Here is a 23,940-nt window from a genome sequence, read left to right on the forward strand (position 1 = left end):
CAGCTGCCCCAGTTTAATGTTCCCCTCTAATTTCCCCCAGTTTAAACTGGGGCACCAGGAGAGGGATGTCATACTGTGAGGCAATTGGAGGGGAACATTATAATGTGGGGATATATAATGCAGGGTGACTGTAGGAGCATTATACTGTGTGGGGACACACAGAAAAAAAGGTTTGAAAGTGGGCAGAGTCAACATAGAAGTGGACAGAGTGCACCACAGATACTGTACTTTTTTCTATCGTTTGTAAGTTGAGAAGTATGCTCATGTATAACCATAGAGCAGGAGTGTAACGATTGCAGTCACATGGGGTGTGACCAGAGGGGTATGGGGCACACTGGAGATGACCAGGGCCTCAGACTACCATGATAGCATTTGGGTAAAACCTTGTTCACTGATCATACATACAGTCCTATGAAAAAGTTTGGGCACCCCTATTGATCTTAATCATTTTTAGTTCTAAATATTTTGGTGTTTGCAGCAGCCATTTCAGTTTGATATATCTAATAACTGATGGACACAGTAATATTTCAGGATTGAAATGAGGTTTATTGTACTAACAGAAAATGTGCAATATGCATTAAACCTAAATTTGACCGGTGCAAAAGTATGGGCACCTCAACAGAAAAGTGACATTAGTATTTAGTAGATCCTCCTTTTGCAAAGATAACAGCCTCTAGTCGCTTCCTGTAGCCTTTAATCAGTTCCTGGATCCTGGATGAAGGGATTTTGGACCATTCCTCTTTACAAAACAACTCAAGTTCAGTTAAGTTTGATGGTCGCCGAGCATGGACAGCCTGCTCCAAATCATCCCACAGATGTTCAATGATATTCAGGTCTGGGGACTGGGATGGCCATTCCAGAACATTGTAATTGTTCCTCTGCATGAATGCCTGAGTCGATTTGGAGCGGTGTTTTGGATCATTGTCTTGCTGAAATATCTATCCCCGGCGAAACTTCAACTTCGTCACTGATTCTTGAATATTATTCTCAAGAATCTGCTGATACTGAGTGGAATCCATGCGACCCTCAACTTTAACAAGATTCCCGATGCCGGCATTGGCCACGCAGGCCCCAAAGCATGATGGAACCTCCACCAAATTTTACAGTGGGTAGCAAGTGTTTTTCTTGGAATGCTGTTTTTTTGGACGCCATGCATAACGCCTTTTTGTATGACCAAACAACTCAATCTTTGTTTCATCAGTCCACAGGACCTTCTTCCAAAATGAAGCTGGCTTGTCCATATGTGCTTTTGCATACCTAAGGGGGCTCTGTTTGTGGCGTGCATGCAGAAACGGCTTCTTTCTCATCAGTCTCCCATACAGCTTCTCCTTGTGCAAAGTGCACTGTATTGTTGACCGATGCACAGTGACACCATCTGCAGAAAGATGATGCTGCAGCTCTTTGGAGGTGGTCTGTGGATTGTCCTTGACTGTTCTCACCATTCTTCTTCTCTGCCTTTCTGATATTTTTCTTGGCCTGCCACTTCTGGGCTTAACAAGAACTGTCCCTGTGGTCTTCCATTTCCTTACTATGTTCCTCACAGTGGAAACTGACAGGTTAAATCTCTGAGACAACTTTTTGTATCCTTCCCCTGAACAACTATGTTGAACAATCTTTGTTATCAGATCATTTAAGAGAGGCCTGTCCATGTTCGGCGACCATCAAACTTAACTGAACTTGAATTGTTTTGTAAAGAGGAATGGTCCAAAATACCTTCATGCAGGATCCAGGAACTGACTAAAAAAGCTACAGGAAGTGGCTAGAGGCTGTTATCTTTGCAAAAGGAGGATCTACTAAATATTAATGTCACTTTTCTGTTGAGGTGCCCATACTTTTGCACTGGTCAAATTTTGGTTTAATGCATATTGCACATTTTCTGTTAGTACAATAAACCTCATTTCAATCCTGAAATATTACTGTGTCCATCAGTTATTAGATATATCAAACTGAAATGGCTGTTGCAAATACCAAAATATTTAGAACTAAAAATGATTAAAATTAATAGGGGTGCCCAAACTTTTTCATAGGACTGTATACTTATTGTTAATGGGAAGGGATCCAGCAACATGCTTTCCAATGGGAGATGACTAAAAATAAATACTTGTACTCACCTCTCCTGGGTTTCTGACAGTCCTCAGCATCTTTTTTGGGGCTGTTCTGGCCTGTGATTGAGGTCACACCCCAGTCATCACTGTTGGTGCAGCTTTGGGTGTGCTTTGCATGCCTTGTCTATATGTTCCATGTGATTCATTTATTTGCAGATTTCCCCTATCTATACCCTGTTTAGTTTTACCACTGTCTAGTTCCGCCCAATCTTGGTACAGTGCTGGCTTATCACAGGTCACCGGGTGGGGTCAGGAAAATTGTCTACAGGAATCTGTTGGGGCCTTAGTCTTGTTCTAGTGGAGACAGCGTAAGTTGGCTCTATGACTCTGAGACTCAAAGCTTTCCAAACTGCTCTTAAGGGAGAAGATTGAGCCCAAGGCTACCTCAAGACAGCTGCAAGACAGGGAGGATTGCTATTCAGCATTCTCAAACAGTGCCAGGAGGAGAGAAGGAGTTATCCAGGACCTTCCTCTAAAAGGTAACCAGACCAGACAGAGACAGTGAGCGTTGGAGTGGAGTACACAGCACTGAAGCCTTACTATACCTGGACATCCCCCAATACCAAGTCTAAACATACTTGGAACGGTGGAAGACTACTACCCCCATTGAGAAACTGCAAAATTTACATTTACGGTTGGTAAGTTCGACCTGTTTCACTATATTACTGCTTCCGGAGTCATCTGCTATAACATCAGGACCCATACCAACACCATCACACCGGCTCAGGGTAAGAAAGGAGCCCTCTCCAACTGGGAATTACTACCACCAGCATCTGGTAGCACAGCAGCTACCCACCCCACCCCCATCTCGTCCAATCCTGAGCTGTAGCACTGGGGCCAGTGATTGGCTCCCAGTGCTCATATGGAGCACAATGGTGGGCCAGCGCCCCACGTGACCGATGAGGTCCAATCACAGGTCCCAGACGTTTGGGGTCTGTGACCTCAGTCCCAGGCAGAAAAGGAGCGAAGAAGATGCTGAAGAGAGCCAGATGGAGTGAGAATACCCAGGAGAGGTGAAGAAAAATGAGTATAAGTGTTTGGTATTTGTAATCACTTCTCCTAGGCCTCTGCTTATACTCTGAGGTCTCCTCAGACCCCAGAGTATAATAACAGCACTGGGGAGCATTTTATATTGTGTGTGGGCCACTGGGGTGCACATAATACTGTGTGGGGCGCCTTCACTATTCACATCATTTGCCATCTGTTCTATTACAGCCATGCACTATTATTACAGGCTGTTTTAAATTGCATAGATAGTATAAAAAAAGATATTGTGTAATGTAAATAGTGAACAAGAAAATAAAAAATAATAAAAACCCGAGATATCTATAGAGCGCTACTGTGTGACAGTCATGCAAAAATAAAACCAAATAATTGAGTCTTTATTGATTCCAATTGACAGTAGAAAAATAGGCGAAATGTAGGCTACGCGTTTCGACGCCGAACGGGCGTCTTCCTCAGGCCACTAGAACAATAGTAGTAGAAAATACACAGATCAGCAGATTGCCAAAACTTAAAAAATATTACAAATATAGAAACAGTCTATAATATGTTCAAAGCAGGAAACAAGTTGTAATGTCACAAACATGTTATATACAAAGTTAAAAACTGAGACAGTAGTCTTATCTTACATTCAGTCAATCAAAGGTTCACATGTAGGGTAAGTCTGTAATAAGTTATATCAGAGGATGCTACTCACAGATGTCCTGAACTGTCAGAGCATGGGAATCAGCTAACCTGCGCTCCAGACAGCCAGAACTAAATAGACTACCTGGGCGATGCCTAGGCCTCGTGCATCACAGGAAGCGGGCGTTTACAGGTGTCGCCCAGGTAGTGTATTTAGTTCTGGCTGTCTGATATAACTTATGTATACTGAATGACTGAATGTAAGATAAGACTACTGTCTTAGTTTTTAACTTTGTATATAACATGTTTGTGACATTACAACTTGTTTCCTGCTTTTAACATACCATAGACTGTTTCTATATTTGTAATATTTTTAAGTTTTGGCAATCTGCTGATCTGTGTATTTTCTACTACTATTGTTCTAGTGGCCTGAGGAAGACGCCCGTTCGGCGTCGAAATGCGTAGCCTACATTTCGCCTATTTTTCTACTGTCAACTGGAATCAATAAAGACTCAATTATTTGGTTTTATTTTTGCATGACTGTCACACAGTAGCGCTCTATAGATATCCCGGGTTTTTATTATTTTTTATTTTCTTGTTCATTAACCTCCACCACCCCACTGGTTGGTGTACCGCCGGGTAAGAGCTGCAACTGTTTATCTTCAGCCCCCTTCTGGGTTTTTTTTATATACGGGCGCCAGGTAACTTTTTTTCTTCTTGTGGATGTAAATAGTGAAGGAGTCATGGTGCTTGTCTGTCTCTCAACTGGCTATCAGTATTTACCGGACTATCAATTACAGGAACCAATTTTATCATCTATTTCTGGAATGTCTTTGCAGAGAGCCACATCAGTCTTATAATTGTTTTCAAAGGGATTTCAAAATTCTGTAACTGCATAAATCTAGCTATACCAGTTACATTTGTAGGCCAAATTTTAGGCAACCTTACGAGTCCCCCCATGTATGTAATACTATTGATTATAGCTGGGTACAATTACATTATCAGTGCCATTATAGTGCTCCCCTCCACATAAGCAATGCTATTACCTGTGGGGAGATACTAATACTGTAATCGTGCCCTAATAACACACCTCGAAAGGTAATAGCTCCCCCACACACAAGTAATGCTGTTACTTGTGGGGTGGGCACTACTGCAATACTAATGGCTTACTTAATAATACCCATCACAGGTAATAGTTCCCCTCTCCGACATACTCTACATGCTCTGTAGGTGTAATGTTCTTATACCTACAGGGCAGTGATGTGGGGGGCACTGATGGAGATTTACAGGCCACGGCAGACAGTAGTACAGCTTTGCGATCACTGTCTGCACCCAAACTACTTGCCAGTGACACCCCCTCAGGAATACCTCCGCTGGTGGGATACAAAACACAAGGCTTTGGCTAGATTAGGCCCCTGGGTCTTGTGTTTGACACATGTCGTCTATTTGAGTTATGATTTTAATCAGAATTTAGATTGATCTTTTAAAATTCCCCTATGACATCTTCACTCCCCCGGACCTAATCCCAGTCTTTATGCCTGACAGTTATAAATGGAACAGTCTCCTGGTCTGACAAATGACTATAGGAACACTATGTGGGCACCAAGATGATCATGCTGTCGAAGAGACACTATATGTGTCTTCATATGTATGAGCCATGCATTACATCAGCATTTTCATGATGGATCAGCCTTCACCTTGGGAACGCTGCAGTATCTCTTGGAGACTGACAATGTTAGCTAGCATTTGAGAAGGACTGACTACTATTTTACAGAATCAGGTCCAGTTATTTGACCAGATAAAATTATGTCTTACTTTAGTAATTGGATGTGATTAACTATAAGGGTAAAACCTCATCTGCAAGAAAATCTCCAGTTTGCATCAGGAATAAGCATAGGATATAAGACACCCACAATAGGAATATCGGGGATACACTATGTATCCGGCAGGGCAATGGTGTGGTCATCAGTCAGAGAAGGGTATGGTTGGAATGATGCTATAGTGTCATTGACCATACATGGCTGTTTCCGTATGTAAAAGGGGGGAAGGGGGATTTAAACAACAACAACAAAAAGTGCTGCAAAATTGAAAACTGACTAAACCTCAGTTTGGAATGAAACAGTTCTCACATGTGAAATAAGACTAGATATAAGTGTAAAATGGAAATAGTATTATTTTTTCTGGCTATTTTACTCATAGTGCTGCAATACAGTCATTGATGCAAATTATACAAACAACAAACGAATTAGTTTACTTAAAGGGGTTGTCCAGTTTCAGGCAACAAGAAATGTTATTGTTTGTATAATGTAAAGTTGTACCGTTTACCAATATACCATTTCCTCCTGGTTTTCTAGATTTCTGCTTGCTGCCATACATTCTGCTTATTTTCCATGTATAAAAAGCAGTCCGTGATCATGTGACACACACACAGGCGCACAGCTCGTTACAGTCGCAGCTCAGTATTCATACATCTATCTTGTAACAAGTTGTGTACATCACATGACCATGGACTGATTTTCATCCACTGGCAGTAAACAGAATGAATGACAGCAAGCAGAGATCTAGTAAAAAATTAGAAATTGATACAGAAAGTTATTGGAAAATTCTATAAATATTCATTTTACAAACAACAGCATTTGTCTGTTTATATTGGTCTGAAACTGGACAATCCCTTTAATTCCCAGGAATTAGGCCTGGAATATAGGAACATTGATTTTAGCTATTGACTACAACTTCAAAGGAATGCATTGAGTGTCTTGTGGACTGCAGCTGGGGTTTTATAGATATTTTATAAAAATATCAGTAGTACTTTAAAATGTCTCAGTGTATCCCAAGCCTTAATGGCAGTGGGATCTAAACACGTAATATTGTATAACCTGCAGTATACAGGGAGGAGAGTACACCAAGAATCCATCAACTACATGACATAGTGCTGTATGGTTTACATGAAAACAATTGTGAAGTAGATTTACAAATGCATTTTAACCCCTAACAGTCACATTAACGCTAGGTCCCCATAACTCAGGCGCCTTATGTACATTTTAACCCTTTAGTGATCAAATCCATTGCAACCTTAAATCAGTATACTTTTATCCCTCTGCTTTCTCTCTTTCATAATTTTTTTAAGTTACATTTCAATGTAGCGTTACAATAAATTTTGGTCAGTTTTTTATTGCTTTTTCTTTTTGACAGGTGAGATGATTAGTTCTGCCATCTGAATCTTATGATTTATGACATTTAATATGTAGAATACATAAAATACCAATTTTATTTTAGGGGTTGTTATGAAGGTGGAAGTGTGTTTTTATTTTTTTCATTAACAAAGGAAAAAATACTACTTTATTTTTTTATATTTCTGTAAAACTATTTCGGTGCTGCTGTCAGGCTGTCAGCAATGACTACAATATCTAAGAGCGTAAATGGCAAGTATGTGCTCTGATTGACAATAAGTGGCTTAAGTGAAGTCAGAGATAGAAGAATGGAGACTCATTCTCCTTTCCCTGAAGCTGCATGAGTTCCCTTGCACACTGACTGAACTGAAAGCTGCAAGTATATGTAATTCCACTTCAGCCAGTGTTATCTCAGAATCTACAGAAGAAACAGGCTTTAAAGGGGCTCTATCATTGTCAAAAGTCAAGCACATACTTGCATAGCCTTTAGAAAGGCTATTCCACACATACATTTTATATGTAAATTGCCTCAGTAGTTTTTGAATGAGCCCGTTTTTATTTATATTCTAATTAGCCTACAGCGTGTACACAGAAGTCTCATCATGCACCCTCTGCTATTCTCTGTTATGTGTGTGAGAGAAGGGAGATGAGTGATCAGCAGCAGCAGCCTGTGCTGTACACACAGGAGAGAGACCGTGCTCGCTGAGATTTCCGGGGTGTCCGCTGGAGATTAATTAGCATATGAATAAAAACGGGCTCATTCAAAAACTAGTGAGGCGATTTACATACAAAAGGTATGTGTGGAATAGCCTTTCTAAAGGCTATGCAAGTTTGGGCCTAGCTAATAATGACTTTACCCCTTGATAGAGCCCCTTTAACACAAGATTAAGATCTTGGCTCTAGTCCAAAAAGCTCCGGAGTTTGGGTTGTTTAAGTTACTGCTGCCTTTGGTGTCACTGAATGTGTCCTGCTCGGGGTAAAGTGTAACATTCAAAACTGTTAGAGAGTGGATCCATATTGGTTAGTAAATTCATAATAGTTCATTCTTCTTACCATTTTAATAGTTGTTGTCAATATACTGCAAGTAGACACAAAATTCATAGTTTGCACAATAATGTTCAGTTTGCATTTTTTTGTATGTTTTTTAAATAGTGCATTCAATAAATGTCCCTGAGTATTTTCACCTAATGTTACTTGCCAACTCACCAATGCTTAGAAAGGCATTACTCATTTATAGCATTTCTCCCTGCATTTCCACTGGCTTCCCCTGTGCTTTTTGTACTTAATACAAAAGCTCCCTCAAGTGGTCAAATGTAAAAATATCATGCAATAAAAATACACCAAGAAACCAAGAATATATTTCTATCCCAGCACTTATAAAGCCCCTGGGACCAGGGAACGCTGAATGTTTTATAAACAGGAGTGAAAGCAATGTGTTCTCTTCTCAAGGCTTGGCAACCTCTGACTCTATACACCTAAACTCTGGCTGCTCACTTGCACATCCAGCTCAAACACATCGTGTAACTATGAAGTAGCACAGATTTAGGGATCCTTATGGGCCAGATATGTCAACCATTCATAAACTGCTGAAAATAATGTAAAGATGGGAAGCTTTTTTTTTTCCAGTGTCAAAAAAAAAAAAAATTGATGTGTCTTGCTGATGAAGGGGCAACTGAGGGGGACATTAAACAATGGGGGTCACTGGCGGTGGATACTAAACCATGGGAGTAGCTGAGGAGGACATGTCCGTCTCTAGTTGTCCCCGTATTAATGTCCCCTTCCAACTGCCCGAGTTTAATGTCCCCTTCCAGCTGCCTCAGTTTAAGGTCCCCCTCTAGTTGCCCCCAGTTTAATGACCCGTTGCAGCTGCCATTAATTTATTGTCCCCCTTCAACTTCCCCCACTGTTTAATGTCCCCCTCCAGGTTCCCCAGTTTCATATCCTCCACTAGTTTCCTCCAATTTAAACTGGGACACCAGGAGAGGGACTTCATACTGTGGGGCAGTTGGAGGGGAACATTATAATGTGGTGGAATATAATGTACGGGTGACTGTAGAAGCATTATACTGTGTGGGGGCACATGGAAAAATGGGTGGAGTCAGTGTAGAAGTGGGTGAAGCTAAACTTGCCACACTCGCCCCAACAATTTGTTGCTCTTTCTGTTCTTTGAAAGCTGCTAGGTATGAATATACTGTACCCTGTAGCTAATATATACAGTAATACATTGTCCCCCAGAGCATTAAAATATTGTTCCTCAGTAAATTCTATATTCTCTGGCTCAGAATATTATGCATATTGTAGCTGCTGAGCATTGTATATAATACTCTGCCCCTTGTCCTCTTGGCAGAGTCCAACTTTCTAGCTTCTTTCTATAACAGAAGGGGAAGGAGAGGGTCCTGGTTCTTCTCGATGGATGGGCTGGTTCCTAGTGTCACCTGCTTAGTTGTTCCTTCCCTGTCTTGAGTCCTGACATTTGATTTCCTCAATAGACAATTTGAGGGGATGGCACAGCATTTAACCTTATCCCTGCATTATACCGCTGCCAGCACGCTAGCTATCCATCTATATACAAATATATACCATGGAGCTTATTTCTGTATAAGCTTGAGATAAAACAACATAGGACATGAGTTGTAAACACAGATAAAGAGAAACAAATTAAACACGAGTCAAAAATATTCAACTTGTTTGTTTACCTGTGGATGAAAGTAATCCAATGGCACATTTCTGTGAGTAGAAAAAGTTTGTGAACCCTGGCATTCGGTATTTGGTGTGATCCCCTTGTTTCAGCAATAACCTGACCCAGGTTCCCCTAAGATTAGTCTGATGCACAGATGTCCTTACACTTTACAAGTATAATTCTGATTCCATTGTTCCATCAATGATGACTAGCCGTCAGATGCAGCAATTCAGGGCCAAACCATGATATTACTACTACCATATATCACAAATGGTGTGAGATTTTTATGCTGGAATGTGTTTTCCTTTCTTCAAACATAACACTTCCCATTTAAACCAAGAAGCTCTATTGCAGTCTCATCTGTCCACAAAATATTGTTCCAATAGCCTCCTGGCTTTCCATGTTATCTTTAACATACTGCAGACAAGCAACACTGTTCGTTTTGAAGAGCAGCAGCTTTCTCTTTGAAATGCTGCACACCATTGTTGTTCAGTGTTTTCCTGATCTTGGACTCATTAAAAGGAAGGCCTTAGGCTGGTCTTACACGACCGTAATGCTTTTACGGTCCGCATGTTGCTGATCATCAACATATACTCTGCAGATGCCCGTAAACTGCCGCACTCGCCCATAAAGTGGGGAGAAGGAGAAAAGGAGAGGAGAGAGCAGTTGTGGCATAAGGTAAAGGCCACAGAATAGCTAGGGCACAGAAGGTAGAGGCTGGGTAGTTGGGTGAACAGACCGCAGTAGAGGGTAGCTGAAAGGGGCAGAATACAGGAGAGGAAAGCTGGGGGAAACAGAGGACAGGAGAAAGAAGATTTCAAACTTTGTCCAGGGCCCCCTACCCACGCCTGATAGTATATATGGTTATGGGTGCTGCAGTGGTATATGAGATAAATGAAAAGGATAGCTTCAGCACCCACAAGTGAAGTTATCAAGAACATGGTGAGTGAGCATTGCAGCGCCCAGCATGTAAACAATACTGGGAGTTGCATGCTGTGGGAAACTGTTGATCTGCAGAATCCTAGAAGTCTCAGAGATCAATCAGGATCCAACACCCAGGGCCCCTGCTGATCAACTCTTTGAAGATACTGTGGTGCTTTTGGGAGTGCCCGCATCCAGTCACTATTTACACTTCACAGTATCTTTTTATAATCACCATGTTATTTAATTACACCCTGTAATAATAGTGCATGACTGCTATAAGACAGATTGTGTGTGATGTGAATAGTGAAGTGGCCTCATACAGTATAATATGCTCCACTGTTATACACATTATACACATTATACACAGTATAATGCTCTCTAAAATGACCCACACACAGTATAAAATGCTGCACAGTCACTCCCCACAGTATAATATGCTGCACAGTAGCCCTGACACAGTATAATATGCTCCACAGTGTCCCCACACAATATAATGTAATACAATCTCCACAGCGGGGGATAATATAAATATATATATATATATATATATATATATATTATATAATCCCCCACACAGTATAATATGCTCCCAAGAGCCTCTCTAGATGAGTTTCAGGTGAACCCCACGAAATTTAATGAATATTTGTGAGGTTCAGCCCTCCACTTCACTTCAGAGCTGTTATTATACTCTGGGGTCTGTCATTAAAAATAACAAGCAGTTTTTCTCACCTTGCCTCACCTCTCCTGGGCATACACGCTCATACCAGCTCTCTTCAGCATCTTCTTTGGTCCGCTTCTGTCTGCAACTATGGTCATGTGCCCCATATGTCTCTGCTGGGGCCTGTGATTGGGCATCAGTGGTCATATGGAACATGCTGATGTCTTCATACCGGCAGGCCCCCATGTGACCGCTGGGGCCAAATCACAGGCCCCAGCAGTAATGTCTGGAATATCTAACCTTGATTACAGGCAAAAAGAGCCTGAAGAGGATGCTGGGGACTGTCAGAAGCCCAGGAGAAGTGAGTAGAAGTATTTCTTATTTTATATCACTTCAGAGCAGGGTACAAACAATAACAATGGTCTTTCCATATTTGTTTGAAACTGGATAATCCCTTTTATGTCTGCCCATATGATACCAATAACATTAGATCTGTGGAAGTCTGACTTCTAGCAATCAAACCCACTAGTTGACTGAAGAAGGTGTAGCACTCCAAAGAACACAGCTTCCCCATTGTTAAACAAGCACACTCCTGTACATTTGATTACATCTGTGGTTGATATTGCAACTTTCTACCATAAACTTGAATAGGACTGAGTTGCAGTGAGTTGCTGTGGCAGGAACAGTGATTATAAAAGGTATGATACTGTGTTGGGTAAGTGAAGGGGATGTGGTGCTTATCGTAATTTCACCACTTCTTCAATCTGCCGATTGGTAAGGGTATCAGTAGTCAGACTACCACCAATCTGATATTGATGGCATATTCTAAGGGTAGAAATTTTCTATCAAAATCCTCTAAAGAGAACTCTTTTAGGCTAACTGGTATGCATCATTTTGCCATTTAATTAAATCAACTTATGTTTGCCCTATTTTTTCACTACTACTCATTTTGCTCTTCTTTTTCAGGATGCAGAGCCTGGGTTTCTTCCAATTTACTTCAAGCCTGTTTTTAAAATATTGCTAACTTTTATTGAAATCTCTTTCAAATATTTATGGATTCTAATTAAATTAAATCTGCAAAACCATCAATGATGGCATGCTTTGAAGTCACCTTGGATCAACATGAACCACATAAGAAGGTTGTTGATTTAGGCCAAATAGCATTTGAAGAGGAAGAAGTTCAAAGACAAATTTCTGAAAAGGATTATCATTTAACATCAGCCAATTCTCTAATGAGATATTTGTACTAAATCCATATTAAATGAAAATACAAACTTGCCAAAATTACAAGTTTAAATGCGATTTGATTTTTAAATGTAATATATATTTATAGCACACAGAATAAAATGTATATAATTTACTTTACATTAAAACAATATTAGAAATGACTTAATAAAGAATCTATTTTAGAAGAATTCCTCAATGAAGCGTGGACATGTCAAGGACTTCAAATTATCTCTGTAAAAGATATATATATAGTATCTAGAAGATTATATATAGTATCCAAGTAAATGAGTGAGGAATATACAGATTAAAGAGTTACAGATAAATTCCGGTCAACTGAATTTAATTCTACGCACTAAAAATGAATTTTTATAACCAATCATTTCTCCTCAATGTTGACGTCCTGTCAGACCACGTATTAAATTCCTCTGAACCTAAGATGGAATGGGATGAAGTCCCATTATTGGGAGTACAAGTTACAGTTGCCATCTTTTTATCATTATTAACTTTAGCTACTCTCCTTTCGAATATTTTTGTAATTATTACTATATACATGACCCGCAAACTCCATACTCCTGCCAATTATTTAATCGGTTCATTGGCTTTCACAGATTTATTGGTATCAATATTAGTAATGCCTATTAGTATTGTATACACTGTAAGTCATTCGTGGAAATTTGGGCAGATTATTTGTGATATCTGGTTGTTATCTGATATTACCTGTTGTACGGCTTCCATACTTCATCTCTGTGTTATTGCCTTGGATAGATATTGGGCCATCACAGACGCACTGGAGTACACTAAACATCGTACAGCAGGTAGGGCTGCTATTATGATAGCTGTTGTATGGGTAATATCTATATGTATCTCCATCCCACCACTCTTTTGGAGACAAGCCAAAGCCCAAGAAGAACTTACTGACTGTTCTATCAATACAGATCAAATATCCTATACCATATACTCAACCTGTGGAGCATTCTATATACCAACAATATTGCTGATTATACTATATGGAAGAATATACGTAGCAGCAAGAACACGCATCCTCAGACCACCATCTATTTATGGAAAGAGGTTCACTACTGCTCAGTTAATAACTGGATCTACCGGGTCTTCCTTTTGCGCAGTCAATGCTGCCAATCCTCACAGTGGAGGAACTCCAGTATGTATAAATCACATCAAGATAAAGCTTGCGGGCAGTGTTCTAGAAAGGAAAAGATTGTCAGTAGCCAGGGAAAGGAAAGCCACAAAAACATTAGGAATTATTCTTGGAGCCTTCATAGTATGCTGGTTACCGTTCTTTGTAGTGTCCCTGGTCTTGCCTATTTGTAGAGATGCTTGCTGGTTTCATCCCTTGTTGTTTGACTTCTTTACTTGGCTGGGATATTTTAATTCGCTTATCAACCCTGTTATCTATACAGCCTTTAATGAGGATTTCAAACAAGCCTTCCAGAAGCTAATAAGGTTCAAGAAACTGACTTAAGAACAATTCTGTCTGTTGTTAGAGCTAATGCGCAAGCAGAGCTACAAAAATATAGACAGATAGACTCTCTACACTTTGGGGCTTTAAACAGCTATTGCCCTGATGGGAATGTTACTAAGACTCGAACTGCAAGGTAATATTAGGACAAAAATGTCATGAATGTATATTGTTCTCTGTAACTCATGTTCCTAAAATAAAATATGTTTATTTTATCACAAATAAAATGGTCAGTGTCAGTTACTCATCTCTATTGGAAAATGATATGGTTATTAGATGGAAAAGAATATTTGGCATGTATATGATGTACAAAGGATAATTTATACCGGGACACTTAACTGCAGGATGACCCAAGATCTGGACTTAAGCTACATTCACACAACAGCGATTAATGGCCATATGACATCTGTTTTTTTTAACATGACAGCATTAAATTCAGTGTCAGTGAATGGGCGCTATTCACATGACCATTATTTTGATGGGTCGTTAAAATATAGTTCTTGTCCTATTTTTGCCCGTTATGAAATGTATGGCTGCCCCATGGCCATTTTTGCACCTTGGTCATGTGAATGTAGCTTAAGGCTGCCAGCTGTCCAGATCCAGCCTCCTGGCAGTGGTCAGCAGTAAAACTAATCTGACAGCTGTCTCTTTTGTAGTAGCAGCATCAGGGATCGGTCATCCTTCCTGCCTATGCCGCTGTGTATGCAGCAGAGATGATTGCCAATCCTTGCTGCCACTACAGTAATATATCAGTGCAAAAGGAACAGCAATCAGATCAGTCAGATGCTATCATTGTTATTATTCGGGCACAAAGAGGGTGTTTCCAGTGAGCCCCTTATATCTCCAGTGTGGGCACTGTGGAGACACTATGTACTGTGTGGAGGCACTATGGAGGAATTTATTCTATGTAAGAATGCTAAATTTCATTATACTATGCATGGGCACTAATGGATATCAGTCTTCCAACTGCTGTCAGTGTTATTATGCAGGAGAAAAAGGGTATTTCCTCTGGGCTCCCTACACATCCAATGGGGCACTACAGGGCATTATACTGTGCATTATACTGGGTGGTTGTTGGTAGGGTACTATACTGTGTGGGAACACTAAGGGGGTGTTCCAATTGCGCTTCTCAAGTCCTCAGACAGTTCTTTGGTCTTTTCTCCATGCTCAATGTGGTACACACATGGACACAGGACAGAGGTTGAGTCAACTTTAATCCCTTTCAACTGGCTGCAAGTATGATTTAGTTATTGCCACCACCTGTTAGGTGCCTCAGGTTAGTAACAGGTGCTGTTAATTACACAAATTAGAGAAGCATTACATGATTTTTCAAACAGTGCCAATACATTTGTCCACCCCGTTTTTTTTATGTTTGGTGTGGAATTATATCCAATTTGGCTTTTTGACAATTCTTTTTGTGGTTTTCCATTGAAGGCAAATTAAATGAAGATAATAATACCAAAGAATTTGTGATTGTAATCATTTTCTGGAAGAAAATGAGTATTATTTCACAGAATTGCAGGGGTGCCAATACTTTTGGTCAGCACTGTACCATGGTACACCATAGTTCACAAGACAATTCAGTATATGAAAGCAAGTATATAGGTATTTACAATTTACCATAAAAATGTCTTTAGAATAAAAAAACAACTGAGGTCATGGCCATACTTTGCAAAAAAGCTCAGTTTTCACCTTAGGAGAAGCCAAAAAATTAGCTTTTTTTTTTAACTGCAAAGTGGATGGGATTCTGGGTAATTCTGCACAGAAAAGAATCTTGTTGTAGTATTGTAAATTGCAGAATGTAATTATACCTAAAAAATCAATGACGTTTTCCACATAGATATGATAAAAGCAGAAGAATGCAGAGGAAAAACGCTGCGGAAAAACACACATTGCTTTTTCGCCATAGTTTTTTCCACATTTTTGACTGTGGCTTAATACGCGGGGTCTTTGCCTAAAAACTGGAACAATTTTCTTAATTTCCTCTATTTCTTACTATTAGCTGAAAATCAACCTGGAAGTCATTGGGCTTATTTTTTTTTCTAAAGGTATATAAAAAATCACAAATATTGGTGTATTCTACAAGTCAATTGTAGATAATTAAATGTAAATGCAAAGAACCCAAATGCCTTTGTGTGGGTTTCAGAGTAGACATCAAAGCTGGATGGTGAAAACCTGAGACCCTACAAGACAAAGCTCCATATAAAACAAAGGAAATAGCATTTCAAAGTCATAATGTCATATTTTGCAATAATCTGCACATAGGAATATGACCTGGAAACACGGATGCCTTTCCATGCGCAAACACCAGGACTGGCAACCTTCAGAACCATTCCAATGTACATATACGATAAACCCATTTTCATGTTTGCTATGTCAGGACTTTTAAAAACATTTTGCATCACTTGAGGTGCTCACATAGAGTTATGGATTATTTCAGCAGTAAGTCATATGACTGTTGACTTGTTGCATGTGATGTGCAACCCAGATGGAGGACACTGGAGGAAGGGAGTAGTAGTGGCGGATGTTGTGCCACCTGCTAGGCCAAGCACAGTCCAGCTATCACTCCATACACACTCGTGGACCGGCAGGGTTAGACTGGGGTGCCTAGGGCCCACCAGTGGGATTATTTCCAGAGGCCCACCCTACTGCCATATGAAATATCGCCCTTCCAGTTTTTGGCATCATGCACTTTTAAAGTGCATTTTCGCGCACAATACAGTGTGCAAAACAGAATTGTATTGTCATTTATATAGTGGATGGAGATATCTGCTTTTGGTTCCATACCCAGTTGCTCTCTGAAACAGCTCATCATCCCCAATTTGATACTGATGGCCTATCCAGTATGAACAATTTTACAATGTATTTATACACTATGCAGAACACAACACTACAACAAAAGCAGGGTAGAAAAGCCATTGCTATGCAACACAAGTAATATGACAATAACTGCATTGTTTCTTAGGTTCAGAATTATCATCTAATATAGTTCAGCGGCGTAAAGGGTAATATGCACAAAAGTAGAAAAGACAACTGAAGTCTGTGATTAACTGCAGCAAGGAACTGTCCTTAAAGAGGTTGTCCAGGATAACTCATTCTTGGCAAGGAGGCCAGGAAGATAAGAAAAACCAAACCCCATACTAACCTGTCCCCAGTGCTCCGGTGTCACCCACTGTGGCCTAGTCCTGCTCCTCCTGGGTTTCGTTTGGAGGATCTCCTCATCTCATGTGACTGCTCAGGCCAATCAGTGGCATCAGCGACCTAAGTAAAGTAACCAGGACATCATTAACAATTGTGACGTCCCATGCCCTTTCCTTAGGCTGCTGATTGGCCTCAGCAGTCAAATGAGGTGAGGACTTCCTCCAAAACAAGACCTGGGAGAAGCAGAACCGGACCACAGTGGGAGACATCGGGGACAGGTGAGTATGTTATGTTTCGGGGGGGGTTTACCATTCCCAGCCAACTTGCCAAAACAGGTTATCCTGAACAACCCCTTTAACACTAACAATTTTTCTAACCATGTGTTATCTGTAAAAAACATCATCCATCTGTTGTCCATTTTCACACTTATATTACGACAGATGTGAAGTGATGTATACATGCATGATATTTTGCACCCGCATTGCTCCCCTCCCCCTTGCAGGAGCTGCTTGTAAATGCAAATAAATTACCAGGCAGTGCCTGCTGTTAATGCAGGAGACACATGTCAATCCATATGAATAGCTTGTCAGCTCCTGCTTCTACTGTGACCTCCAATGTGATTGGAATATTCCTGGTCACATTGACAGGAGTAACAATCACACAGCTAGTCCCACGGACTCATCTATAGCTTACGCATCATTCTGGGGCACAAACCTTTGAGATGTGACAGAATTCTGTCTTATCTCCAGATTCCCTGCACCAGAATAGAAGCCAATTTCTACTTGCCTCAACTCCCCTGGGCAGTAGGGGACAACTGGGTTAAAGTCGATTCTCTAAATACGTGTTACACAGAACAGGACTAGACAAAACAACACAGAAGAAGAGTCAGCGAACCGAAGTCAAACCAGAGAGGCAAAACAGTACCAAATCACAATCCAAAAGAGTAGCCAAGAAGCAGAGGTCAGTAAATACAAAACAAGAGCAAGGACAAACACTTAGCAAGGTCAGAGACAATATCCAGCAAACATTTGTGGCCTGATGGCTACTTAAGGAAGTCCAGAACCTGTCCCAGACTTGATTGGCAGATAAGCTTTCAAACACAACGCAAACACCCCTTAGGGTGCATTCACAAGGAAGAAAATGGTGCTGAATTTGGTGTAGAATCTGTGACAGATTCAGCGCTGAAAAAAAAAAAAAAAGCTTCCCATTGACTTCAATGGGTTCCTTTTTCTGCAAAGCAACCTGTTGAAGTCAATGGAAGGCTTTTTTTAGCGCTGAATCTAACGCAGATTCCACACCAAATTCAGCGCCATTTTCCTCAGTGTGAAGGCACCCTAACAATAACAACACAATGACAAGAGACCGGGAGCAGGTAATCATAAGCAGACAGTCCTTCTGCACTGTACAATGTGGCAAGAGAATGTTGCAGGAGTTCGAACGGGTGAGGACGTAACATGAGTATAATTTTTTTTATTATGCTGTGTTTTTTCTCTTTCATGTTACGATGATCCATTGGATTATGTTGGATCCCCTTGGATTCCATTGATGATCATCATTTTTGTTTTATTTTTTTAATATTCTTTAATAAAATGGTCAACGATTTGTCTATTTTAGTAAAAACAAATTTCTTTCATGTCTCGAGTTTTTATAAATACTTTCTTACCCCTTAGTAATGGCGACTGATAGACAGCACCCATTACTAAGGTGTGGTTTAGCATTAGTGGTGAATATTCTAGCACTAACCCTCCAATTATTACCCCGCTACCTAATGCTGAGGAGAATTGGTTATCATCCAATACCCGGCTGTTTAATAGAGACTGCTGAGGATTGGGGCAGTCGCAGGCTGGAATTAATAGGGTCAGTGCACACTGAATTTTTTGGTGCTGATTTTGGCGCTAAATCCGCCTCAAAATCAACCTCCAAAAAAAGCCTCTCAATGGAACTCTATTGGGAGGCTTTTTTGGAGGCTGATTTTGAGGTGGATTCAGCATCATCCCATCATCCCAAACAGGCTGGTGTTATAAGGCTGAGAAGGGCCAAAAACCATGCCCTTTCCACCCTTGTAATGTCAGGCTGCTGCTGCTTGATGTATCTGACTGGCTCAGAAATATTGGGGGGACCCTATGTTGCTTTATAATTAGAAAAAAAATGACATAGGGTCCCCCCAATTTTTCATAACCAGCCAGATATAACAAGCAGCAGCAGCCTGACATTACAAGGGTGGTAAGGGCCATGGTTTTTGGCCCTTCCCAGACTTATAATACCAGCCTGCGACCACCCCAATCCCCAGCAGTCTCTTTAGACAGCTGGGTATTGGACGATACCCAGCTCTTCCCGACACCCCTGATGGTGTTGGGTACCGGGGTAATAATTGGAGGGTTAGTGCTAGAATATTCACCAGCTAACACTAAGCCACACCTTAGTAATGGATGCTGTCTATCAGACAGTCGCCATTTCTAAGGGGTAAGAAAGTATTTTTTTTTAAAAATCAAGAGACATGAGAGAAATTTTTTTTACTGAAATAAAAACTCCCTCAGGCAACCTTCTTTTACCATTTTATTTAAAAAAAAAAAAAAAAAAAAAAAAAACGATGCTCATCAATGGGAGTCCAATGAATCCGATGTAATCCAAGCGATCCATCATAACCTGAAAGATAAAAAAAAAAAACCTGTATGATGGAGAGATTGCCGCTGTTGTGAACATAGCATAAGGCTATGGCTACACTACTACTTCCATCATGTAACCAAAGATCACAGTGTCTCTTTGGGACTCTTTCACATTAGTGAATGGAGTCGCATTGGGTCCCTCAGGTTGCAATGTGACTCCATTCACTAACATGAGTGAAAGAATCACAGGGCGACACGTCTTTGGTTGTATGACGGAAGTTAGGCTGTATTCACACTGAGTAACGCTGGCGTTTTTTGTGCTTATTTTTGCACATAGCGCCGCGTTAACGCCGTGTAGCGCCGCGTTAACGCCGCGCTATTTTGCAGTGGCGTTGCCCGGCGTTAACACGGCATATACGCGGCGTTAACGCGGCGCTATGTGCAAAAATAAGCACAAAAAACGCCAGCGTTACTCAGTGTGAATACAGCCTTATAGTGTAGCCATAGCCTAATGCTAGGTTCACAACAGCAGCAAGCTCTCCGTCATACAGGTCCCAAGCTCTCCGTCATACAGGTCCACCATGGGACCAGAATGACGGAGAGGTGGACTGTTAAAATGGTGGTTACACACAGACAGTGGCAGACCTCATTAACATAATGAGGTCTGCCAGGTGTCAGCCATTTTCAAACTGAAAGGCAGATAAGCCATCAGTGGTTTCTGAAACTTGGGTATTGTTATGCTGGAGCTCTAGAAAAGGGCACCAGCATAACAATAGAGTGAGACATTATCTATGGGGTGAGTGGATTACAACTCTCAACAGCTCCAGGGCATCTGGAGCTGCTGGGAATTGTAGTAATCGAAAGATTTGGGGGCAAAATAGGGGACCAAGCTGTTTTTTTTTGTGTTTGTATACATGGTACTTACCTTCTCACTGCAGGTCTGGCCTCCACTGCTCCAATCCTGCCGCCATGCTCAGCGTCAGGACATCGATGACGCGTGAAGAAAGAAACTGCAACTGGATTGGCTATCACAGCTGCCAATCCGAAGTTACTAGGCTACAGGGGGCAGGCCCAAATAGACGTTCTCCCGCCGCTGCGCTACGCCAGCAGCCAGCCATTTTCATGTAGCCTCGCCCTTTAGGTATTTTTTTCCAAATCCTCCTCTGACCTGATCTGGGCCCCGATTGGAATGTCAGGGCCCCGACTGGAATGTCAGGGCCCCGATTGGGCCCCTAACCTTCCCAATCCAGCCCTTGACCACGCAGATCGGGCCCCTGCCTATTAAAATGAGCAGCAGTATAGTCGGGGCCCACCGGTGGATTCACCAGTGTCCCGGTGGGCCAGTCCGACCCTGTGGACTGGACACCATTGAGGGTGGTCATGCAGCACTACCGGATGGTGGTGGTGGTAGTTTCCCCCTCTAATCTCGGAGCCACTGTGATGTTGGTTGGAAGGGCCCCGATGGTGAGGCAGGCACAACCCAAAATGCCAGAGGTGCAGTGAACCAGGTAACAGTTTATACCCCATAGTGGCCCCATCACCCAATATTATGCCCCATAGTGGCCGCATCACCCAGTATTATGCTCCATTGAGGACACCCATTAACAATTATTATACTCTGGGGTATATACTCTTTTCAGACCCCAGAGTATAATAATCGGAGACCGAGAGGGGGATACAAACATAAACACTGTTACTTACCTATCCCTGTCAGCTATCTTCAATGACGTCAGGGACGTCATGTGACCAGGGGCCTGCATCGCGACGCATAAGAACACAGGCCCTGGTCATGTGACGTCTGAGACATCACACAAGTAGGCCCCGAAGCCTTCGCGGAGCGTGGAGAGGTAAGTAACACTGTTTGTTATGTTAGCTTACCTCTCCTGGGCCTCCGATCATTATACTCGGGGGTCTGAAAAGACCCCCGAGTATAATAATGATGTTTGCGGGGCCCGCGGTGTCACTTACTGATCCCGGTCCCTGCCAGGATCGGTAAGTAAGTAGGGCCCGTTACTGGCTGGAGTAACTCCAGACGGTAATGGCCTTTTTTAAAAAAAACCTGCAGCGGTAGCGGCTGTCGCCGGGCCCCCTAATGTCCTGGGTCCTGTGGCAGCTGCCTCCGCTGCTTCCCCGGTAGTTACGCCACTGTTTACGTCCTTTTATTTTGTACTAGCATAAGAACCCAGCATTACCTGGGTATAAAGTGTGGGTGTAGAGGATTGCACTGAAGTCTATTAGATCACCTAGCAGCTGACACTCCTATTCAAAGGTTATGACTGAAAACTTTAATATTTGACTAAAAAGGATGAGATGCAATGGAATCTCCCAGTCATCATAGCAGCAGCACAATGTGGGGTATTTCTGCCCGTGTGCTGGTAGGACAGGTGGAATTTTTAATCAGCAATTAATTAATATGCTTCACTAGGCCCTGTAAGAGGCCTCCCATCCTCTGCTCAACTGACTTGTCGCAACTCGTCCTCTGCCTGTTGCTCGTCATTCCATCCTGGAGAGCTCCATCCTCGACTATATCCAGAAAGGAGCCTTGGAGAGAGCTCCTCCTTCAGTAGGATTCGGAGACTGGGAAATGATCATACTTGCACGTACCCATCTTTCGACCACACAGAAAATACCTCAGGATTGCCATCCAAGTTTCCGGTCACAGAAGCATTACCAGTTTCCTGCCCTACCCTTCGGCACCTCTTCCGCTCCTCACACCTTCACCAAGGTGGTGGCTCCCATCGCTGCCGCCCTCAGACTTCAGGTCTATTCATAGTTCCCTATTTAGACGACTGGCTCATAAAAGCTCAGTCAGCTCCAGTCCTCCATAACGTCCACAGATAGCCAATTCCTTCACCTCAGAGGCTAGGTTGGCTAATCAATTGGGAGAAATCCGAGGTAGTACCATCCACCCAGAGGAAAGTTCTAGGGTTTCTGTTTGGACTCAGTGGCTCTGCAGATCTCATTATCCGCCCCAAGGAGGCTGAGAATAGAAACGGCCACCCGTTTTCTATTCAAAACGCAGCGCATATCCATCAGAACCGCCAGGAAAGTCCTAGGCCTAATTTCATCTGTAGCAGAGCTCAGTGCACACTCATCCCTGCTACATCTCTAGTGTAGCAGAGCTCAGCACACACTCAGCTCTGCTACATCTCTGGAGACTGCTGTGGACCGACCTTAGACTCTGCCTCCTCTGGCAGAACCAGCGTTGATTGGCCGAATGCTGCACTCTGTATGGCATTCGGCCAATCAACGCTGGTCAGTGCATTCCTATGGGAAAAAGTCAGCTCCCGCATATCGCAAGCTGACAGGGTTACCGACAAGATAATGGCATAATACAGGTACTTGGGCATGTTAGATGCCCTCAGACATGCTTCCCCTGCTGTCCCAGTTGCATTCCAGGGTGTTGGCATCATTTCCTGGGGTGTCATAGTGGACTTGGTGACTCTCCTGAGTCGAAGTGTGGCTTCCCCTGAAACAAAGCATTTTTCTCTATAGACTATAATGGGGTTCGATATTCGTTCGAATAGTCGAATATTGAGGGGCTATTCGAAACGAATATCGAATCTCGAATATTTCACTGTTCATCTCTAATAGAGCCCCTTTACGCCCCATCAAAGGTATGCTTCAGCTTACCTAGATGACATTGTCATCTCTAAAACAGACTTGGAAAGTCACTTGCCAAAAGTTCAGGCCGCACTAAATTCCCTCCAAGCAGCCAGTTTAACAGCCAACCCAAAAAAGTATGCTTTTGGTCTGTAAGAGGCAATTTACCTTGGGTATGTAATTGGAAGGGGTGATAAAACCCCAGGTTAACAAAATGGTGGCCATTCAAAATTGGCTTCAGCCCTTAAATAAAAACCAAGTAAGAGCTTTTCTGGGAATCTTTGGCTATTACCGCAGGTTCATCCCAAATTTTGCTACTATTGCAGCCCCTCAGACAGACCTAACTAAGGGGACTAATTTTATCATGTTCAAATGGAGTGAAGAGGTTGAGGGGACATTCCAAGAGTTGAAGTCAATCCTCTGTAAACAGCCGGTTTTGATCACACCTGACTTTACTAAAGAGTTTGTGATTCAAACTGACACCTTTGATGTAGGGTTAGGCGCAGTGCTGTCCCAAATGGTGGGTGATGAAGTGCACCCAATCACCTACCTCATTAGAAACCTTACACCAATGAAAGAAATTACAGTATAGAGTGGGAGTGCTTAGCTGTTACACCTGCCCTGGAATCCCTAAGGTACTTCCTCCTGGGCCGACACTTTAAGCTGGTCACTGATCTCTCCCCTCTAACATACATGTGCCACGCTAAGGAGAGAAACAACAGA

At 41.9% G+C, this 23,940-nt stretch overlaps 1 protein-coding gene across 1 annotated transcript; it reads left to right on the forward strand.

Moving 5' to 3' along the window:
- Positions 1 to 12,700: 12,700 nt before the first annotated feature.
- On the forward strand, positions 12,701 to 13,870 carry HTR1D (5-hydroxytryptamine receptor 1D). The gene has a single exon (XM_075262738.1). The coding sequence runs from the start codon at positions 12,749 to 12,751 to the stop codon at positions 13,868 to 13,870; it is 1,122 nt and encodes a 373-aa protein (XP_075118839.1). The 5' UTR covers positions 12,701 to 12,748.
- The last annotated feature ends 10,070 nt before the right edge of the window (positions 13,871 to 23,940 follow it).

The sequence above is a fragment of the Leptodactylus fuscus genome, chromosome 2, assembly GCF_031893055.1.
Source record: "Leptodactylus fuscus isolate aLepFus1 chromosome 2, aLepFus1.hap2, whole genome shotgun sequence".
Classification (NCBI taxonomy): domain Eukaryota; kingdom Metazoa; phylum Chordata; class Amphibia; order Anura; family Leptodactylidae; genus Leptodactylus; species Leptodactylus fuscus.